This window comes from Hippichthys cyanospilos, chromosome 5, assembly GCF_059441005.1.
Source record: "Hippichthys cyanospilos isolate Australia breed blue-spotted pipefish chromosome 5, RoL_Hcya_1.0, whole genome shotgun sequence".
Classification (NCBI taxonomy): domain Eukaryota; kingdom Metazoa; phylum Chordata; class Actinopteri; order Syngnathiformes; family Syngnathidae; genus Hippichthys; species Hippichthys cyanospilos.
In genome coordinates, this window is record NC_142373.1 from 16,398,951 (window position 1) to 16,418,133 (window position 19,183).

General features: G+C 42.5%; 1 protein-coding gene and 1 long non-coding RNA gene across 3 annotated transcripts in view; one reads left to right on the forward strand and one right to left on the reverse strand.

Annotated features, from left to right (window-relative positions):
* The window catches only part of LOC148423778 (anosmin-1), an 83,284-nt gene that overhangs the window by 10,893 nt on the left and 53,208 nt on the right, over positions 1-19,183 (reverse strand). For both annotated transcript variants that reach the window (XM_088415744.1, XM_088415745.1), the window contains 6 exons: positions 15,015-15,199; positions 13,673-13,802; positions 9,976-10,181; positions 7,260-7,404; positions 4,408-4,551; positions 431-519 (listed from right to left, as the gene is read on the reverse strand). In XM_088415744.1, the coding sequence (XP_088271870.1) occupies positions 431-519; positions 4,408-4,551; positions 7,260-7,404; positions 9,976-10,181; positions 13,673-13,802; positions 15,015-15,199 (899 nt within the window). The remainder of the gene's footprint in view (positions 1-430; positions 520-4,407; positions 4,552-7,259; positions 7,405-9,975; positions 10,182-13,672; positions 13,803-15,014; positions 15,200-19,183) is intronic.
* The window catches only part of LOC148423779 (uncharacterized), a 68,025-nt gene that overhangs the window by 2,983 nt on the left and 45,859 nt on the right, over positions 1-19,183 (forward strand). Inside the window, exon 2 of the long non-coding RNA XR_015865729.1 lies at positions 15,038-15,216. This is a non-coding gene — a long non-coding RNA (uncharacterized LOC148423779). The remainder of the gene's footprint in view (positions 1-15,037; positions 15,217-19,183) is intronic.

The window sequence follows — 19,183 nt, forward strand, 5'->3', positions numbered from 1 at the left end:
TCACACCAAAGTGAAAGCATTGAAAGAAAGCACAAGGGAGCTGAAACCTGTTAGTGTAAAAAAATGCACAATTCCAATTCGCTGATCTTTACATCAAAGGCATTTCACATCAAAAGGGAAAAGCATTGAAAGAAGACACTAGGGAGATGAAATTTCACCCAGCCCGTCAAATTTCAACATAGCATGCACGACCACTTAGTTATCACACTACCAGGAGTGTAGTGGAGTAACTAATATTCACTTCTATGTGTTCACTGAATGATGTTGACACTTGTGGATTTTTTTCATGTGCATTTTGAGTGCTTGTGGGATGTTTCATGGGTTGAGTACACCGTCACTTGAAAATACACGTCAGTCAAAAATGGGAATTGGGCCTTTTTCCAAAGTCAATTTACTTTCAAACGGTGGCAAACGGCTGTTGGAAACAAACCTGCGTGGAGGCTTTTTCTGCCTCTCGCGTCTCATTGTGATGGCAGTATTCCGGCATCCACTGGACATGGTAACGGTTCATTCCAGGCTCTGGAACATTAAACAAAAACAAGGGAAAATGTTTAAAAATAAACGCAATAAGACTATTGAAATCCTATAATAGTGTTGCTCGTTGTGTTTTGCAGCGTTGTAGAACTGGCGATCAAAGCCAGCAAGCATTTTTACTACTTCTTTGTAGCGAGAAAACATTGCCGGTTTAGTGCGGTGCGCTGGAAAAAAAACAAGCAATTTGTCTGTGGGAAAGCGTTGTTTTCACCATCTTTACTTTTAATAGAGTAAATGCTTAAGAGATTAGTCAATAACAATAACTTTTCTATTGCCCTTCAAAGTGAAGTAGCCAACTTTGAGCAAAACTCTTACAGCATCATTTGAATGTAATACATATGTGTGTGCACGTAGTGCATTCCCTCTCAAATAATGGGGCGGGCCCCCCTGGGGGGTGCGGTTGACCCCAGGGAAAAGGCTTTGTTTTTGCCATGTGAAGTGAAATTGCAATGAACTAAAGAACAGCTTTTTTTTCCAGGCACTTTGATTCACTTTTTTTTTTCTTCGGTTTTAGACTAACCTGTAACCTGTATATATACCTATTTTCTTTCGTTAATGGTAAAGGATACAGGTTTAGGTATACCTAAACAATTTTTATAGATAATAATCATGTTTATGATTGTATGAGTGGAGAGTAGGGCTTCACGATTATGTCCAAAATAATAATCTCGATTATTAATCATGATTCTTCATCATGTTTGGCCAAACATGTCTATTTAACATGTTTTAATACATGTAAAACATATCTAATAATTTTTTTTAAACAAGCAGTTCATAAACAAGGCTTCACGGCTAGATACTTATAATATAACTAAAAAAAAAAAAAAAGTAAATAATAATTCAAAACACAGGGGGCAACTCAGCTAACCAATGAAAAAAATAAGCCTACTTAGAACCAAGGACATGATTTACCTTTGAGCAAATGTTAATCAATTAGCAGTCAAAATGTCATTTTCAGTTATTTCAAACCAAATGTATTCCATTTTTTTTTTCAAAATGGGTCTAAATTGACACCCAGTTCTGTATTTATAGGAATCAGGTGAAAAACTAAATGCCATTTCACACTGGTAAATAATATATTAGCGTGAGAAAAGTTTTGTCATGCAAACATGTGGGAAACATTGCCCCCTGGTGTTGGAATGACAAAGTGCTTGATTTGACTTGTACGTAGCAGGCTTTTTAAATGTTAATATCGCTGATGATCAGCTTAATTAATCGTGACAGCCAATATTGTGATTGTGACCAAAACTTGATTAATTGTGCAGCCCTGGTAGGGATGTGCGAAAGGTTTTCTCTTTCCTAGGGGGAGGCTTCGCAAAAAAAATGAATTGCGAAGCACTGACAGTGAGTCCAAAGTTCCTCCATCCCTCCATCCCATTTCTAGTATTTGCTTTCTACATCTTTCATTGGACAGGCTGAGGATTAAATGATATCAGTCAAGATAACATCGCTTGCTTCCTATTTTTTCAAAGTCGTTAAAACCTTTCCTCTTAAAAAGTTGCCACTGATTACTTTTCGATTTCCATTGATGAACCACTAGCAAATGTAGTCTTTTTTTTCTGTAGCTGCGTTTTGAGAAGAGTCTCTAAAAGGCCACTTTACACTATCCATTTGGCAGCAAATGCACAGTTAGCAGCTAGCTAGTAAGCAGAGCAAAGCGTTTAACATCTGAAAATCTTTCCAGATACTTCCTCCGGGACTTGGTAAAGACTTAAAGTAGAGCTAACGGCGTGTAAATAGTGGACAGATGTACAGGCCGCACGGACGTCGGCGTTGCAGCTGTTTGCTATCAAGTCGGCAAAAATGTCCATTTGGACCCCAAGCGACTGAAAAATAAGCTAGTAATCGGCGTCGGTGGAACCAAAATAGCCTTAATTGGACACATTAGCCTTGGTAAAAGCGCTCTCGTGAGCTCATCATCGGCGTGGCCCTCCTCTTATGTTACCAAATTCATTATTCATTCAACTGTGTCGCTCGAACGTGTGCAAAAAAAGTGTCTGATTAATAATTGAGCGACGCTACGTTCGCCTTGCAGCGGGGGCCGGGGTTGCGGCGGCGAGATAAAAGGGGCCCTTTGAAGGCTTAGATGCAGCGTTGGCACCCGGAGCCCCTGAGCTCTTTGGAAGCAGAAGAGAGGAATTACAGGGTACCAGGAAGTAGCGGGAAGGGGAAAAAATAAAGAAGATATACTTGGCTGGTGTCTGGCACTAAGAGGAGGTGACGTGCGTGGAAGGAGACATGAAAAACAGGTAGAGAACAGAAGCAGCACTTGATACATCTGGAGTGCAGTGGCGTCCAAACAACGGCCCGGGGGCCATTTGCGGCCCACCATCCACATTTTTGCGGTCCGCAGCAAATTTCCCATCGTCACCAAAACGTGGCCCAAAACCAGCGATACCAATGAAGTAGCTATAGATGGATTGCGGCCTGAGGCAGGGGGCTTTAAAAATGAAATAAATGAACGGTCGGAATCAGTAAGAATGGTTGTTACCAGACTGCCGCCCGTCCCGCAGCCTTTTGTCTGGATGTTGGGCAGACAGCGATATATTATCTGATCAAGAACACAATGCTCTTTGCTTTGCTGTTCTACAGACGAATCAGAGACCCAGCCATGGATACAGTGAGTCGGCGACAGTGCGAATAGTCGTCTGTCTCCGCGATTGACTGGAGACCGGTCGAAGGTGTATTCCGCCTTTTGCTTGAGGTCAGCCGGATGAGACTCCGGCTCACTCCTAACCCAGAGCGGGATAAGGAGTATAGAATAGACGGACGGAACATTGGCTACCAGACTGCCGCCCTACGGCCTTTTGTCTGAGTGAGACGGCGATATATTATCTGATCGAGTACACGGCGCACCGTGCTTTGGCGTTCCGGAGGCGGCCCAGAGGCCCGAGCTCCTTTGGATCACAATGAAAGAGCGTTTAATCACGGTCCAGTTAACCTGTCCCTTCATTTTGTCCGTCACGCAAACCAGATTGCGACTCGGCGGGCCATCTTTGTGTTTACAGTAGTAGAACCGGCTCGCAGGAGCCAAAGACCGGGGTCATCCCTCAAGTCTAATGAATGGCAGCGGCACCTACTGTAACACTGCAGACGGAGAGAAACGAGGAGCCGGGAGGAGGATTTACAATGTTCTCGAACACGGCGATTCCCCGGCCGTGATTGATCGCAGTTAGCGAAGCTCCAAGCCAACCTTCGCGAACAGTTTTGAGCCCACGCCAAGCCCTCGCTTCTCTCTTCTGATTCAGCAGTTGGTGTCTCACCAGGCCTTTCCCTTCAAGCCAGGCTTTGCATTCTTGACTCTGGGATGTAGAGTTTGGCTTGGCCCATGACATAGATTAGTAACAGAACATAGAGCAGCCAATGGGATTTGACAGGTTACCCTGAGAGCGTTGCTTTCAAGGCTTCCATGTTTCCACTGTTCCACGGTATTAACCGAAGTCTCGGGAACCGCTGGGACAAACACGCGACTCTTACCGCGCCGCGTGACGTCGGCTCTCGCAAAACAAAACGGACAGCTTCGCCGCCGAAGCGAGGATCTATTAAAGGCAGCTGTCAATAAATCCCATCGTGCAGCTCCTGCTCCGAGTGTTTATTGTTCTTTACTAAACAGTGGCTCCGCTCTGCCAGCCTGTGTGCAGGGTATACACCCCCCCCCCCCCCCGCCCCCCACTCCAGGCCTCACACAAAGACACATTGATTCATTTAGATCATTTACACAATCAGGTAACAGAACTATGAAGAGATCCTTCCATTGTTTGGCTGAAGAGAGCCAAGCATAACACATTATTGCAGCATTCGTCATTCGTGGCCTTAACGGGGTGCTAATGTGATTTTATTAAAGATATAAATCAATACAGATTTTCTTCATACCTCCGCGGTTCTTCCAGTAGACGCGAACTTGCAGCTGGCCATCTTGGTAGAAGGGCGTGCCCACTTCCAGCGGGCCAGAAGGTCGCTTTGCCTTGGCCAAGGTCGGTCCAGGAGGGGGTATCTCTTCTTTTTTGGATTTGTGCGCTGATTTTGAAGAGAAATGAGAAATGTTTGCGTCTGCGGCTGAAGCGGCACATTGATTCTGTCATGGCCGCCGCGCGGTGACACAAAGACAACAGTTTCCTTGTCAAAAGCAAGCAGCTACAACATGCTCTTTATGCGGGAATGTGCTGGAGCTGGATGGGTACCAACAGGCTTGATTCCAAATCCAGCCAACTTCTATGCTACATGAAAATGTGTATGCTTCTCGCACTGAGGCTTAGTCTGTCTGCTAACAGTTAATAAGAAGAATTTTGTGCTAGCGGAATGCAAACAAGCTGAAGGGAAACGGATCAGCGATATCACACAGAGCACGACTTCAGAAGCCGACTTAATTTACCTTAAATGTGTAGAACAAAATTATATTCAATCCTTTAAATTCTACATTTAAATCCTACAGTTATTTCTAGTCTCGATATTTGATTTGTTTTTAGCGTGACTTCTTTAAGTCGTTATCAGGTTATTGCAGTGCTCAGATATTGCAAAGTGTACCGTATTTTCTGCACTATAAGGCGCACCGGATTATAAGGCGTACCCTGAATTAATGACATATTTTAAAAGTGGTTCCATATATAAGACGCACTGGATTATAAGGCGCACCCTCAATGAATGACATATTTTAAAACTTTTTCAATCACAATATAGTAATACTCAAAGTAATAACAAAATTAACTCAAATAATAACTCTAAACTCTCAATAGCATAATAATTCAATGTCAATGTGACCAACCTTGTTCAACTGTAAACACACAAAAGAAACAGGTAAAGCTTACTTTATCAGTTCCAAAACTTTATCTCCCAATCTCAATATTGATCCATATATAAGGCGCACCTGATTATAAGGCGTACCCTCAGCTTTTTTAAAAAAGAAAATAGGCTTTTAGGTGTGCCTTATAGTGCAGAAAATACCGTAATTGCAATAAAATGAAGATTGGCCTAAATTATTTTTCATTTCAGGCACTTTTACTCATTTGGATATTTTTCAGTTTTAGACTAACCTGTAACCTGTATAACAGCTGTAAAGGATGAAGTTAACAGTTGCTGAAAGTTGATTATGTTGCTTTTTTCTTGTGTTTGTGTTGAAAATGATACAGTTTTAGGTATACTTTCACAATTTTTCTACAATCGTATTTATAGTAGCTGCAAACGGCTTTCTCCTTTCTATAACTAAGAAGCACTGGGTTAATGGGTTATACGCTCCTGTGACCCAGCCTATTCAATAGTGTCCATTGTTCAAAATAGCCTTCTAAGTCCTTGTGTGCTCAGTAGACGACATCCTGGTCTTTCCAGTCATGTCTTGTGTTTGCGTATGATGCATGCTGTCTTGTTTATACATTATGGACACAACAGTTTCTCTCTGACACGACAGATGTCCGGCCTGTATTATTTCTTTTTTCTTTTTTTTTTTTTTTGGAACACGCACCATATTTTCCTGTGCTTTGACCGGCATTCGTCTCCCAAGTGTCAATACATTGCAAGGGCCGACTTCATTAAGGGCTCGGGCATATTTAATCAAGAGTTCTGTCGATAGTGTAAATTAATTGGAGCTCGCAAGCAGCTAAGAGAATTGGAGTGCATTGCTGATTCGATGCTGATTAAATTCCAGCTCGTTTGCATGACGATAGGACATGATTAGGAGAAGATGCATTACGTCCGTGCAGATCTCCAACGTGAGTGACACGCAAATCGGATTTCAAAAGTGAAAGCTTTCCCTACCTTCTTGCAAATACGATTCAAAATGACCAGTTTAATGATCAATATATTTCACTTCAGATGATATGGGAAACACCCGTTTTTGTTTGATCTTACGTGCCAAAATTCAAATGATAATGTTGCTTCAGAGTATAATGGAAAAAATAAAGGACGCTTTATTCTGATGCAGATGATGACGTGTAAAACTGCTGCAGTATAGCGCGACCTAGAGGAGGACTTAGTTTGTTTACCTTGAGCACTGAAATAACTTTTTTTTAACTTTTTTTAAGAGTTCAAGATATTCAATCCTTCCTTCCTATCTATCTATCTATCTATCTATCTATCTATCTATCTATCTATCTATCTATCTATCTATCTATCTATCTATCTATCTATCTATCTATCTATCTATCTATCTATCTATCTATCTATCTATCTATCTATCTATCTATCTAGTAATCAATCAGTCCCTAGTTGATTACTTTAGTACTGCCTTATTTAAGAACTGCTTTAGTACGTAACATAATTAATTTATTACCTTTATAGAAATGTAATTTTTACTATAGTACTTAAATACCTAAAGTAATCAATTAATTTCATACTTTGTTACCCAAAGTTATCGATTACTGAGTGCCATACCCTCCTTTAGCTAAACACTTGAAAAATCTTGAAAACAATAAGTAGATGTGATTGGATTTCCGAGCTCTTAAAAAAACGTAAAAGTCCGTCTTTGGGATTGAATGGGTTAAGGGTAAGAAAACAACATTGTACCAAAAAGTGGAAATCCCATATTATGGCTCCTCTAAGGGAAGGCTCATGAAGTATTTGACCAATTTATTAATATGTAAACACAATGCTTCTGGGTGACAGGCATATGCATTAAGAATGGGTGGAACCACTTTCCCGGGCAAACATAAAAGTCACACCGTGACACCTACCAAGTCACACAAAGCGGCAGCTGAGAGAAGGAGTAAATACTATCCAAGTGCGGCGGCGTTTACCTGATTCGGCATTCTGGGTGGTGCTGAACTGCAGCAGGGCCTTGGAACTCTTCAGCCGCACCTGTCCCCAGTACGTCACGGCCTGCAGCTCCACCGCGTAGCTGCCGTTAACTTGCAGGGCCTCCAGGTCCAGCCAGTTATGGGCCTGCGACGACAGAGGTTGGCATTGGAGTCGTGTGGCTTAAGCTCCTTCTCAAACGCTTGTCACCATCCCAGCTCCGTGCCAAAACCACCCCCGCGGGGAAAGCCCTTCTTATGAGGAACACATGCGGAGTCGAGGAAGGCCTCCCCTGGCTTTCGGGGCCCGGCGAGGGAGCCGTGTTGTCACGGCCTCCCGGGGCCTCCATCCCCGGCTTGGCTTCGGTGCATTCCGCCGGCAGCGGTGAGCCTTGATGAGCTCTTGTTATTGAGCGCTTGCGTGTTTTGACATTCTTCGGCCAGCGGGGTGCTTTGGAAGCCCCCGAGGTGCCAAAGTGGAAACCAGTGTTACATGTGTCAATAAGGTGTCCGGTATCTCGGCTCTCGGTGCCACATCTGCTCTTGGTTTCGAAAAACTAATTTGGGAGAAGACTCTCGGCAGGTGTTTGCGAGCTGTCTAGACAAGACGGCTTTGTGCCTGCATCCCTAATGAAATGATTTTCACGGGCTGTATGCCGCTCTGCATGCTTGTGGTCAACCTGTCGCTTCATAGACCGTAATTGAGGTGAACTGTTCAAAAATTCATTCATTCTTATTTTCTGAGGGAACCGAGCCTCAGATAATTGGTAAAAAATGTTTTTGTGCTCTTTCTGAAATGGTCAAAGATGCTGCCGCAACCCTCTTGAAATACGAATCGTGTCTTTTCAACGACAAGTGTTGTACCGGTAAAGTATGTCAAGAAGAAGCTACATTTAGCCTGGATTGTTAGCGGAAGTTACGGACATTCTTTGCCGCACCTGCACGTCTTTTTTTCTTTTTTTTAATTAAATCTTTAAACTGGAACTTCAACAATTAATTGACAACAAATCTGTTATAAAACTAATTGAATTTTATTTTTAACAAATTGATGACTCATTTGGATAACTTTTTTTTTTATGTAAAATTGTCCAAATGCTTGGAATTTTGGCTTCTCTATGAGCTTGTTAATGTTTTTTAGACGTTTTCTTAAATGCACAAAGCTGCTGCAATAATCCTGTTCAAATAGGAATCGTGTTTTTTTCGACGACAGTCACGAAGATTTGAAGTTTAGCCTGGATTGTTAGTGGAAGTTATGGACATTCTTTGCCGCATCTGCACGTAGTAGGACACATCTGTTTTGTTTTGTTTTTAAATCAAATCTGAAACTTAGAGCTGTGACAATTAATTGATAACTAATCTATTGTAAAATCGATTGATTTTTATTTTTAATAATCTATGAATCATTTGGATACATTTTTCCATTTAAAACTGTCCAGATACTCAGGATATTGGCTTCTAAACAGTAAATGTTACCCGTTTTTTTAATAAAGATATGGAAAATAAAGCATTAATTAAAAGAAAAAAAAATTGATGTTTATTACTCGACAAAATAAGTGACGGATTAATCAATTACTAAAAATAATTGTTAGTTTCAACCATTTCTTATGTTCATTTTATGAGTTTCAAATAACTGTTATATTATGTCTAATCTATATACATGTATATTAGTGGAGGTGTCAAATACTAACTTTTTTTTGCAGTGAGGCTTAGTCTGTTTCTCATGCAAATAGTGGGTGATTACAGTGTTAAAATTCTGTATAGTGGAATAAAGTTCCAAGTTATTCCACTCCTTCTGGGGTGGCATCAAAAAACAACACAAAAAGCCAAAGAAAAGACAAGTTGATCCTTTACAAAAATTTGGCAAAAATGCTTGACGTTGAGTGCTCCACTGTATTACAAAAATACAGCCTTAAACTAGTCAAATTACCGCGTTAGGAGTCATTGTTGTGAAAATGTTTCATTCCTTAAGTGGTTTGTCACAGTCCATTTGGTAGCCGCAACCGAGAATTCCAGAAAAAAAAAATGAAGCCAGAAATCTACACAGCATCTCAGAGGCTGTATAAAAGTCAGAGAAAATTACTAATACCGCATGTCGCCGTGGATTTATACTTTTAATTTACTAGACCTGTTTCTTATACATTTCAGTTATCGCGGTTGTAAATTTTGAGGCTTGGCAAAAATTGCGCAAAGGTCTCCATGGTGATGGACGGACAATAGAAGGAGGAATATATTGTGGTATGAGCACAGGATGTCTTTAATTTGGGGACGATAAAATGATCTTCGCAAGGCCTGTAAATGACGATATGGTACAGTACCGGGGCCCTTAGGTTTTGATGGATGGAGTTTTTTTTCCTTTGACTGCTCACTAACTTACACGTATACGTAGTAGTAAGGCTGAATTTTTGCCGCTGCCGCTTATATTCCGGTGCATCTTATAGTCGGAAATTTTCTGCAGTTATGGCACTGCCCGAAGCGTCCCATCCCCTGGTTAAAATACTGCGAGAATGACGTGGAAGAAAACAGCCTCAAAAAATATGCCCTCCCTCAAAGCATAACCGGGCTATAGGGTTCTTCAATCAGTCCGAGGAAGGAAAAGCAACAAACAGAAGAGCCGACTCGGGCTCATGATTGATGGCTTCGCACGCAACGTTGGAGAATCCCGAGGAGGGGACCTTGAGTGAGATAATGTCGGAAAGCGAGACAGGGAGGGGGCCCTTACCCCGTTGGTGGTCTTTCTCCTCCTCTTCTTGGACGGAACCGTGGACTTGGTGGGCACGGTCCAGCTCCAGAAGACTTTGTAGTGATGTATGGGAATGTCGGGCTCCTCTGGCAAGCTCCAGTTGAGACGAACTGTCACCAGGCCTTCATCTCCCTGCGTCACGTTGGTGACGCGGAGGCCGCTCGGGCGCGGCGGGGCCGACGGGTCTGGAGGACAAAGGAAGGAACGCTGTCACGGGGGTGACAAATCTCACACATCTGCAGACGGTTAAAACGCCGGCCGGGGTTCTTTCGGGCGAGTCGGATTGGAGGTGGAGTACGTTTGCGGCCTTTCAGCACGTTGGCTGAAGAGCGGAGGGGTGACCGCTATGACACTATGTAAAGTCATTAGCCCTCCGCTGACAATGCGCTGTGAGATGTTATGACAGGTGTCATATCACCGCTACGGCGCCGCACACATGGCGGCCAGCTTTGGCATCGCGAGCCGAGTCCAGGCGCTCCTGCTGCCGTGCCGAAGCTCGCTTTTGATGTCAGGGACAAAGGGGCGGGACGTGCTTGTGATGTAACCAAGTACAAATACTTGCCAGTAAGTCGAATTCGCGCACCAATTGTCTAAATGATGGTGCTGCGGTGCTTTGAGATGAGTTCAATTTATTTTGAGAGCACACTCGTAACTCAAAATTTAGCATGATGATGATCATTATTATTCTGTGCAATATTTATAAGTAATGTACAGGGTAACATGCAAGTGATCGCCACATTCTCACTAAAACTTTTACTTTGTACTCCATTCATTTATGTATTTACATTTTTGATGAGGGGTGTTTTTATAACCAACTTTTATTTTTACAAAAACAAAATAGAATCATGTCTTATATGGCTTGTATATATATATATATATATATATATATATATATATATATATATATATATATATATATATATATATATATATATATATATATATATATATATATATACACACACACACACACACACACACAGTATATAGAATTTTGATAAAACGATAATGTCTGGATTCATGGAGCACTAAGGAAATCAGAATATTTGATGCTGATAAATTGAAATCCTGCAAATTTGCACAGTACAAATTCAAAGACAACCATTAATTGCTTATCAAAAATACTTATCGATTACTTTTCGATTAGTCATTGCACCTGTAAACAATATTCATCAGAGTGCTGTGTTTGGACTAGTGGGGGCGCTATTGTGTCTAGAAGAGTACTGTAAAGATTTTTTTTTTACCTGAATAATTTACTTGATACTAGAGAATGGCAATAATTTTTCTCCAATAAAATGCTTCAGGGTGACTCTAAATTCTACCATTTATTTTCTGTTACCATGCTTCTCTTATATCCCTTGATACAAAACTGCTGCTGAGCTGCTGTCAGAAAGCGAGAGAGCACGAGAGAGCAAGTGAGAGAGAGACAGGGCCACATGCCAGGCACCAGAGCAAGGGATAATGAGAAAATGACTCCTCTTGCTCTCCCTCTCTTTCTTTCCCTCTCCCACCTGAAACACATTTAAGCAGCTCCAAACACACACACACACACACACACACACACACACACACACACATGGGCTCTGCATACCAGCTGACGTTGGCGGCGCAAGACAAATAAGCCTCCCCTTCTTACAAATTGCCCTAACAAAAAATGTAGCACGGGCGAAATTGCAATCAGATGATACAGGGCAGGTTATGTAAATAGCCACGCTGTGACCGAACGTCCGGGAACTCATCAGACCCATGACAGCTCCCATCAATCTATCAATGTCCTGCCGCTGATTGGCCTGATTGGGGATCGTTTTCAATCCCCCCCCCCAGCGGAATCCCTTTTTCCCCACCTGGTGCCGCGTTCAGCCGCAGCGCCATGCACAATGCACCGGGGAGCGCATGCATGATGAAGGATTGACAGTGCGGGTCAACACGCACGCATTCACAGGCAATGCGCATGTAATAGCAGACACATATGTATTTTTCTGTGGAAAAGACCCTCTGCAAACGATACGGAAACGCATTTATGACTACCTGTCTTTCTCTTAACCAATTAATTGTTATATTTAAAATACCACAGGGTATACAGATCTATTTAGATTAGATAGATAGATAGATAGATAGATAGATAGATAGATAGATAGATAGATAGATAGATAGATAGATAGATAGATAGATAGATAGATAGATAGATAGATAGATAGATAGATAGATAGATAGATAGATGCGTTTGACTTTTAAACTGTCATTTTCAGTTGTTTTTGGGAATATAATGCAAAGAAATGAAAAGCATTCCAGTTTTAAGCCGTTTTTTAAGTGCTCCACCGTTGAACATTTTTCTCTGAATGAATGTTAGTTCAAGAAAGCAGATTGTAAGTCACAGTGCAGCTAATCTACATTAAGTATCTTCAGCCCCAAATATTCACCGTGCAGCCCTGCCAACATGTCAAACAAACTTGTTTAGTGTCATGCAACGAGGCAGCGACATGGCGCTAATCTGCAGCAAAGATCTACGGCAACTAAAAAAAAGTTACGTCACTTTCTCTGGGAGCCAAGGCTTTACTTACATTTGGGAGCTGAAATATCCCGTCTAATTTAGACATATTACATGACTGTAAAGAAGCGCGATGGGGAAACCCCTCTCCTCTAATTGAATTTGGTTGCACTCTAATGAAAGGTTTTGAGCACTCAAATGGCTTACAGTATATTCCGTTTCACTTGGAATTTGGAATCAGTTCATCCCAAAGGCCACAACATTAGGTACATTACATTAGGGGGTGTCTGTGTGTGTGTGTGTGTGTGTGTGTGTATATATATATATATATATATATATATATATATATATATATATATGTATATATATATATATATATATATATATATATATATATATATATATATATATATATATATATATATATATATATATATATATATATATATACACACACACACATACATAAATCTGTGGAGGCTTGAGCTTAAAATAAACATAATCAGGATGGGTAGAGGACCACAGGCATCACTTGAGGGTGTTTTTGCCTTTAATCGTTTCAAAATAAGGGCAAATTAAATGGGACATGAAGCGGCTTGCATAGAGATGTCAGGGACAAAGACAAAGTAAGGCAAAGACATAGTACCTCCTTATGCAATGTTGTATGCTTTTATTTTGAAAAGTTTTAAAGTTTACGTACACATATCCCTACATTTTTAATGCCAGGACAGGAACTGAACCTTTTTCTTTTCGAATTAAAAGCTAATTATCTGGAACATGAATTAACTTATTGCATGTAGTGACTTCTTTGCAAATTCTATGCCTTTATTTATTTATTTCAATAATGATTGTCATTAGTGACATAACTCGAAAAAAAAGATCGGACTAAAATCTCCCTACAGACACCACTGCAAATGTAGTACCAAAGTTCAGTAACTCAGACTTGGATGGCACAGCACCATTCAAACTTCAAAGACGGTACTTCAACGAAAAAAGGTTGAGACCCACCGCTCCAACCAAATCGAAACACTTTTGCCTAAGCGGGCAAATCAATCTGTGAGCGCCATCTGCTCCTTGGTATTAAGCACAACAAATGGAGGTCAGAGGGTGTCAAGCAGGAACTGACACTTTTAGCGCATAAGACCACACAACTAGCACACACAAACACACATGCAAGTCCGTACGCACCTCTAGCGGAGCGGAAGTGTTTGCTTGGCGCAGTGAAGCCGCGGGTGCCGTGCACATTGACCGCCGCCACTCTGAACTGGTACCATCTGCTGGCCCTGATGTCAGCCAGTTGGACCCGCTCCTCGGCAGTCTGAGGGACAGATGGGGAGAGAGGGAACGGCAGGGGTCAGGGTTCGCACCGGGTCAGAGCCCCTGTGTGAGTTTGCTGCCTCATCAGTCATTCGCGTGTTTCTCCTCATGGAAACTTTCAAAAGGCGAGGTGACTTTGAGGAATGGCCAGCTGTGTGGAGACGTCTGTCGGCGCGGCGCTGCACTCTCGCAGCTGCAGCATGCGGCAAGTTCTGGTGACATGCTAAAGTCGCGTTATCACCTCGCGTTTACGTTTCGGTTCGGATCAGTCAACGTTTGGACAAGCTTGTCCGACCGTACCTTTTCTGGAGCTTGTTTCCCACCTGACTTGGGTCAAGAGTCTTGGTACACCATAGCGCATCTCTTGGATGTTTTCCAGTTTTCTCGCTCCAACCAACCCTAACCCTAACCCCCTGATTCAAACGATTAGCTCAGTAGCAAGCTCTGCGGGAGCTTGAAAATTATCCTAAACATTTGAATCAGGTACGTTTGAGAGAGATTCTTCGAAAACACGCAGGATACTGACCGCCAAGGATTGGAGTTTGACACCTGTGCCTTAGAGAATCGTTCGCGAAATGACAGTTAACTAAATGTAGTGCCTTTCAATTCACAAATGTTCTGAACATACCACCAACGAGTGTCGAGATGCCAAGATCGATCTCGGTCTTGATACCTCTTTAAGAGTCTCGTCCCAGAAGCTAAGGTGAAGTGTAAAACTGAAACCTTGAACTGGCCCAGCTGTTGGCGGCTCTTTTTCTTATGTCTATTTAATGTGCAATGCTTTGCTGAATGAATAAAAAGCAGGCGGGGACGGCTGGGCTTCGAAGGCTCTGGCGAACATGAGAGTGAGAGCCAAGCGCTCCCTTGCCGGCAAAGAAAAGTCAATCTTGGTTGGTCTGAGTTACTATTTTGTTGTTTAGCATTTGGTCTTCTTTGTAGATTTCTCTGACAAAACCCAATCATATGCAAGCAAACCCCTGGGTAGAAACTACAAAGGACAAAAATATCTGGGTATACCTGGTTCTATTGTGACTTTATGGCTCTATTGTGACTATTATTTATTACAATAGACAGTTTATTTCTGCAAGAAATGAAAAAGAAGAGTACTCAACTTCCTTCCTATTTTGTGAGGGCTTTGGCTGCATTCTAAGATGTTCTAATGCATGTAGTTGACTATTGAACCACGAATATGCAGGGGATTACTTTTACCTACCTGTGCAACCGTCTCCCATTCAGTGGCATCGTCCTCGCTAGGGTGAATGCCAAAGTTCCAGCGCCGCTGCACCACATAGAGAACGGGTTCCACCGAGATGTTGAACTTGGAGGACCAGCGGATTTCCAGCTGACCCGAGGGCAGTTCTGCAAACACCAGCTCCTTCCTCGGCTTCAGCGGGACTCCTGCGGAAGACGCGCTGGTAAGCATTAGCGGTCTGGAAGTTAACGTTGCGTTTTATTCATTTGCGTAAAACACCCTTAGAAAATACATCAAATGCAGTACGGATGTTTGAGAACGAGACATGATCTCACTCTAATCGTTTGAATCCATGCTGAGGGTCAACACCTTTTTCTCTTGACTGTGACACGCGGTGACACTTTTGGCCGCAGCGGCGTGTTTTAGTAGCTGCGAACGTGAAAGTTCACTCACGTCACTGCACTTTGCAATCGGCCTTTGAGTAGAAGCCGCAGTGGATACGTGTGCGTGTGTGAGCTTTATTAAGCGGAGAAGGTCAGAATAATGTTCATCCAAGACTGAATTTACTGCCTCTGGAGTCGAAGACAGGAGCAGTGATAATGAGATAGTGATTGGGCTACTTCGTCAATAAACTGTCAAGCCCTTTAGAACGTTACATTAGAAACTTCGTGGGGGGAAAAAAAACGCACCGTATTGAGCGCATCAGAACGATTAACAGACAGGAGATGTGAATGATGGTTTCCTGTATTTACTTTTGTGCATGTGGGTCACGGTAAGGATGTAAATCTTATTTGCGGGGGCGGGATACGAAACCCAGTTATTGATTTGTTTTATCTTTCTCACACCATGGCTGACCAGGTACTAGAAACCGAGTGTTAGTACCTGAGTTTTATGAGATTGACTGAGATTAGCGGGTACCCGGTGTTAGGTACCTCTGGCCGGTGACTTTTTGAGACTTTACTGGCCACAATGGTGTTTTAGCAGCTGCTCACTTGCCTCACTGCATTCACATGCTGTGCACAGCAAATGTGATCTTAATCGCGAGTAAGAGGTCAGCCATAAAATCAGCCAAGACTAGCTTTGCTGCCATGGATTAAAAGATGGAAGTGTCGGCCTTGGTGATACAGCGATAAGGACTGGACCACATTGTCAATAACATTATCGACAAGCTTTTTTTTTTCTTGAAGAAATTTCTGAAGCCTTGCCATTGATTATCAGGTGCATGTGTCAAAGTGGTTTTGATGAGCCTGTCATAACATATTACACAGAGTGGGTTCGGTGCATATTAGTCAAAAAGTAATAAAAGCGAACCAAAAGTAGGATTGTCGGCATAGCCTTGAAAAAAATCCTCTGTTTACTTGGTTCCTTTTTCTGTTTCATGATTTAGCCCGTACTTGTTTTCGAAGAAGCTCTCGAAGCATGTTTGGTATTTTTACGTGGTGTACTTGATTTGAAATTCCTCACGTATTAAAATAATTTGTGTTCAGTCTCTCTTTGAAGCTCCTAATGGAGTATCAGCTTGACTCACTGCTACTTTCCTTTTGATAACGGACTAGAGGCAGTTTGAGAAAAGTAGAGAGGAGCTTATAAAAGTGTTGTTCACAAGATTGGCCTTGGTCTCAAGATCGGTCTCGAGACCACTTTGTAATGGTCTCAGTCTTGTCTCGGAATCGAAGGCAGGTTTACTTGGTCTTGTCTTGGTCTTGGGCAGGGTATACTTGGGATTTTTTAATATACCGACATATACAGTCTTTCGTCCTGTCTGTGTCTCGAACTCCATAAGTCTTGGCTTTGCCTCGGTCTTGACCGCCAAAGGTCTTGGTCTTGTCTTGATACTATCCGCTTTTGGGTTCGATTAGTGTGGTCTTGAGGATAACACTACATTGTCGACCTCTAAATGAGGAGTGTCCAAAGTTTAAGCCAGGGGCCATTTGGGCTCCTCTGTCCATTTTTAAGCTGCCCATGGAATATCCTAAAAATCAAATTTGTTGTACAATGTAGAACTTTCCTAAAGATGCAAATGACCTATTTACAACAAAATATCTTCTTGATGACACTGCAGTTAATTTTGACAAGCAAAAACGTTACCTCCTCTTTAGGCTCTGTGTCAAGGTACAAAATATTTAAAAACTCATGAATTATTCCAAGTAACTGCTTACAAAATGGCGAGCTTACGACAAAGGTTTAGTTCTGAATGAAGATGGGAATCCGCTGTTGTTCAGTGCATGCGCTGACATTTTCTGGATGGATGTTTGGGTCTTTGACAACCCCAAAATCTTGTAATTTCCCAAATTTTGCCTTTCTAGAAAAATATTTGATAAATTCTACACAATAAACAATATGCAAATGCTTGATAGATTTTTGGTCCAAGAAACTCAAAGTTGCCCTTCCGCTTTTGTGAACAGAGGAAAAGGTTCGGAGGAAGCGGTTTCCGCTCAAGACTCTGACAAATAATATAGTTCTGGTGATGTTTTTCTAGCAGCTGCTCACATGTATCTGCTCTTGCATTCAGCCTTGCAAAGGCTCCGCGCAATAAATAAGCGCACTTTATAAGTGCTAGAGGTCAGCCGAAAGCTCATCCAAGACTGAATTCTCTGGCATTAGTAGAAGAGAGAAGCGTGGGCTTCAGTGATAATGAGATAGAGATTGGACCGCATTGTCAATAAGCTGTCAAGCGCTTTTGAACGTTATATTGGACCGGCGGCGTCCAAGGCACGCTCCGGGCTACCGCAGCGGTCGTTGGTGGGCAGCGTGATCAAGACGGCGTTTTGACTTCACAGCATTTCATCTAATTGCAACTCATAAAACGGGGATTGGATGCCGGAAGATGAAGGAAGGGCCCCTCCGGCGGCACGGGGAGTCTTTTGTTTCGTCCCTGCGATAACGGCGTCGTACATGCGTACAGCTGGGGGTCATTGCACTGCGGTTTCACAGCTCCGCGGCTCGTGCGTGTTTGTGCGAGCCAGCGGACCGACGTGTCACATTTCCTGCGCCGCGACGTGCGCCGGGCTAACCGCAGCATTCCTCCCTTCCCCTCCGCCTTAGCTCATCTTCTCACACGGTCACCCAAGTCCTGGTGCAGACACACGAAACCGCACCGGCGCACATCTGCGCTCGCTGCCTGGCTTCTTCCGCAAAATGTGGGAGGGTATCAAATGCGCTTTCTCGCAGCTTTGCGCCTTCCAAAGATAACTTTCGAGTCGGGCTCGCTCCCAAAAATCACACAGCGTTCGTCTTTCAATGGCCCCGCGTGCTTACTCCAGGCACCATGACGTAACTGCTGTCCGTGTGCCATTTGGGTGGGGGTGGAGCGGGGGTCCATTCATGTCTTCATCGCGCCAGCAATAATCATTTCCACCGCTAACACGCAAGCTGTCGTTAGAACCGCGCTAATCATGGCCAGCGAAAGAAAAACACTATGTAGGCCGAGGATGGCAGATAGTCTAATTAAGTTTCATTAGATTACATTCAATTTAATTATTTTGACGTCTACATTTTACGCTCCATTTTTCCCCGTCGTATTAACGTGAGGGATGATCGTTCCGGTTGCATCAGTTAGGGCAGATTCCTAAACTGTGGCGCCTCAAAAAGTTAAAATCGTCCATCCATTTCCTATACCGCTTTTCTTCTAGAGATCGACCGATGTGCTTTTTTCATGGTCGATACCGATTATCCTAGTCAATGAGGCCGATATCCAATATTGAAAGCTGATAGTCTTTTAATTGAATCAAGGAATATTCAGAGCAGTAAAAAGGGGGAAAAATGAAATCATACAACCCTCAACACTTCATTCAAATTGTTTAGGATCTCTCGATCAACACGGAATACTTCTCCTGTGGCTTACGTGTGCATTCGAACACCTTTCTCTCATCATCTCCTCAAATTGCTTCCCTGCAAACCACTAACTTAATTTTACTCGAACTCTCAGAGTGATCAACCAGTGTTGAAAGAAAGAATGTTTTTTTAAAGTGAAAATGCAGGCGATGACAATATGACAAATTAGCAGCTAGCTTGGTGTGTTAGCCTGCATGCTGCTGCGGTCCCTGCTGTTTACTAGCGTAGGTTAGCCTAGAAGACTAGCAGGGATGGAAGACACAGCAATGCAACTTTACTTATACAGCACATTTAATATATAAGGTAATCCAATGTACTTCTCAGTGTATTCTCAGCAAATTATTTGAGGTTTTTTG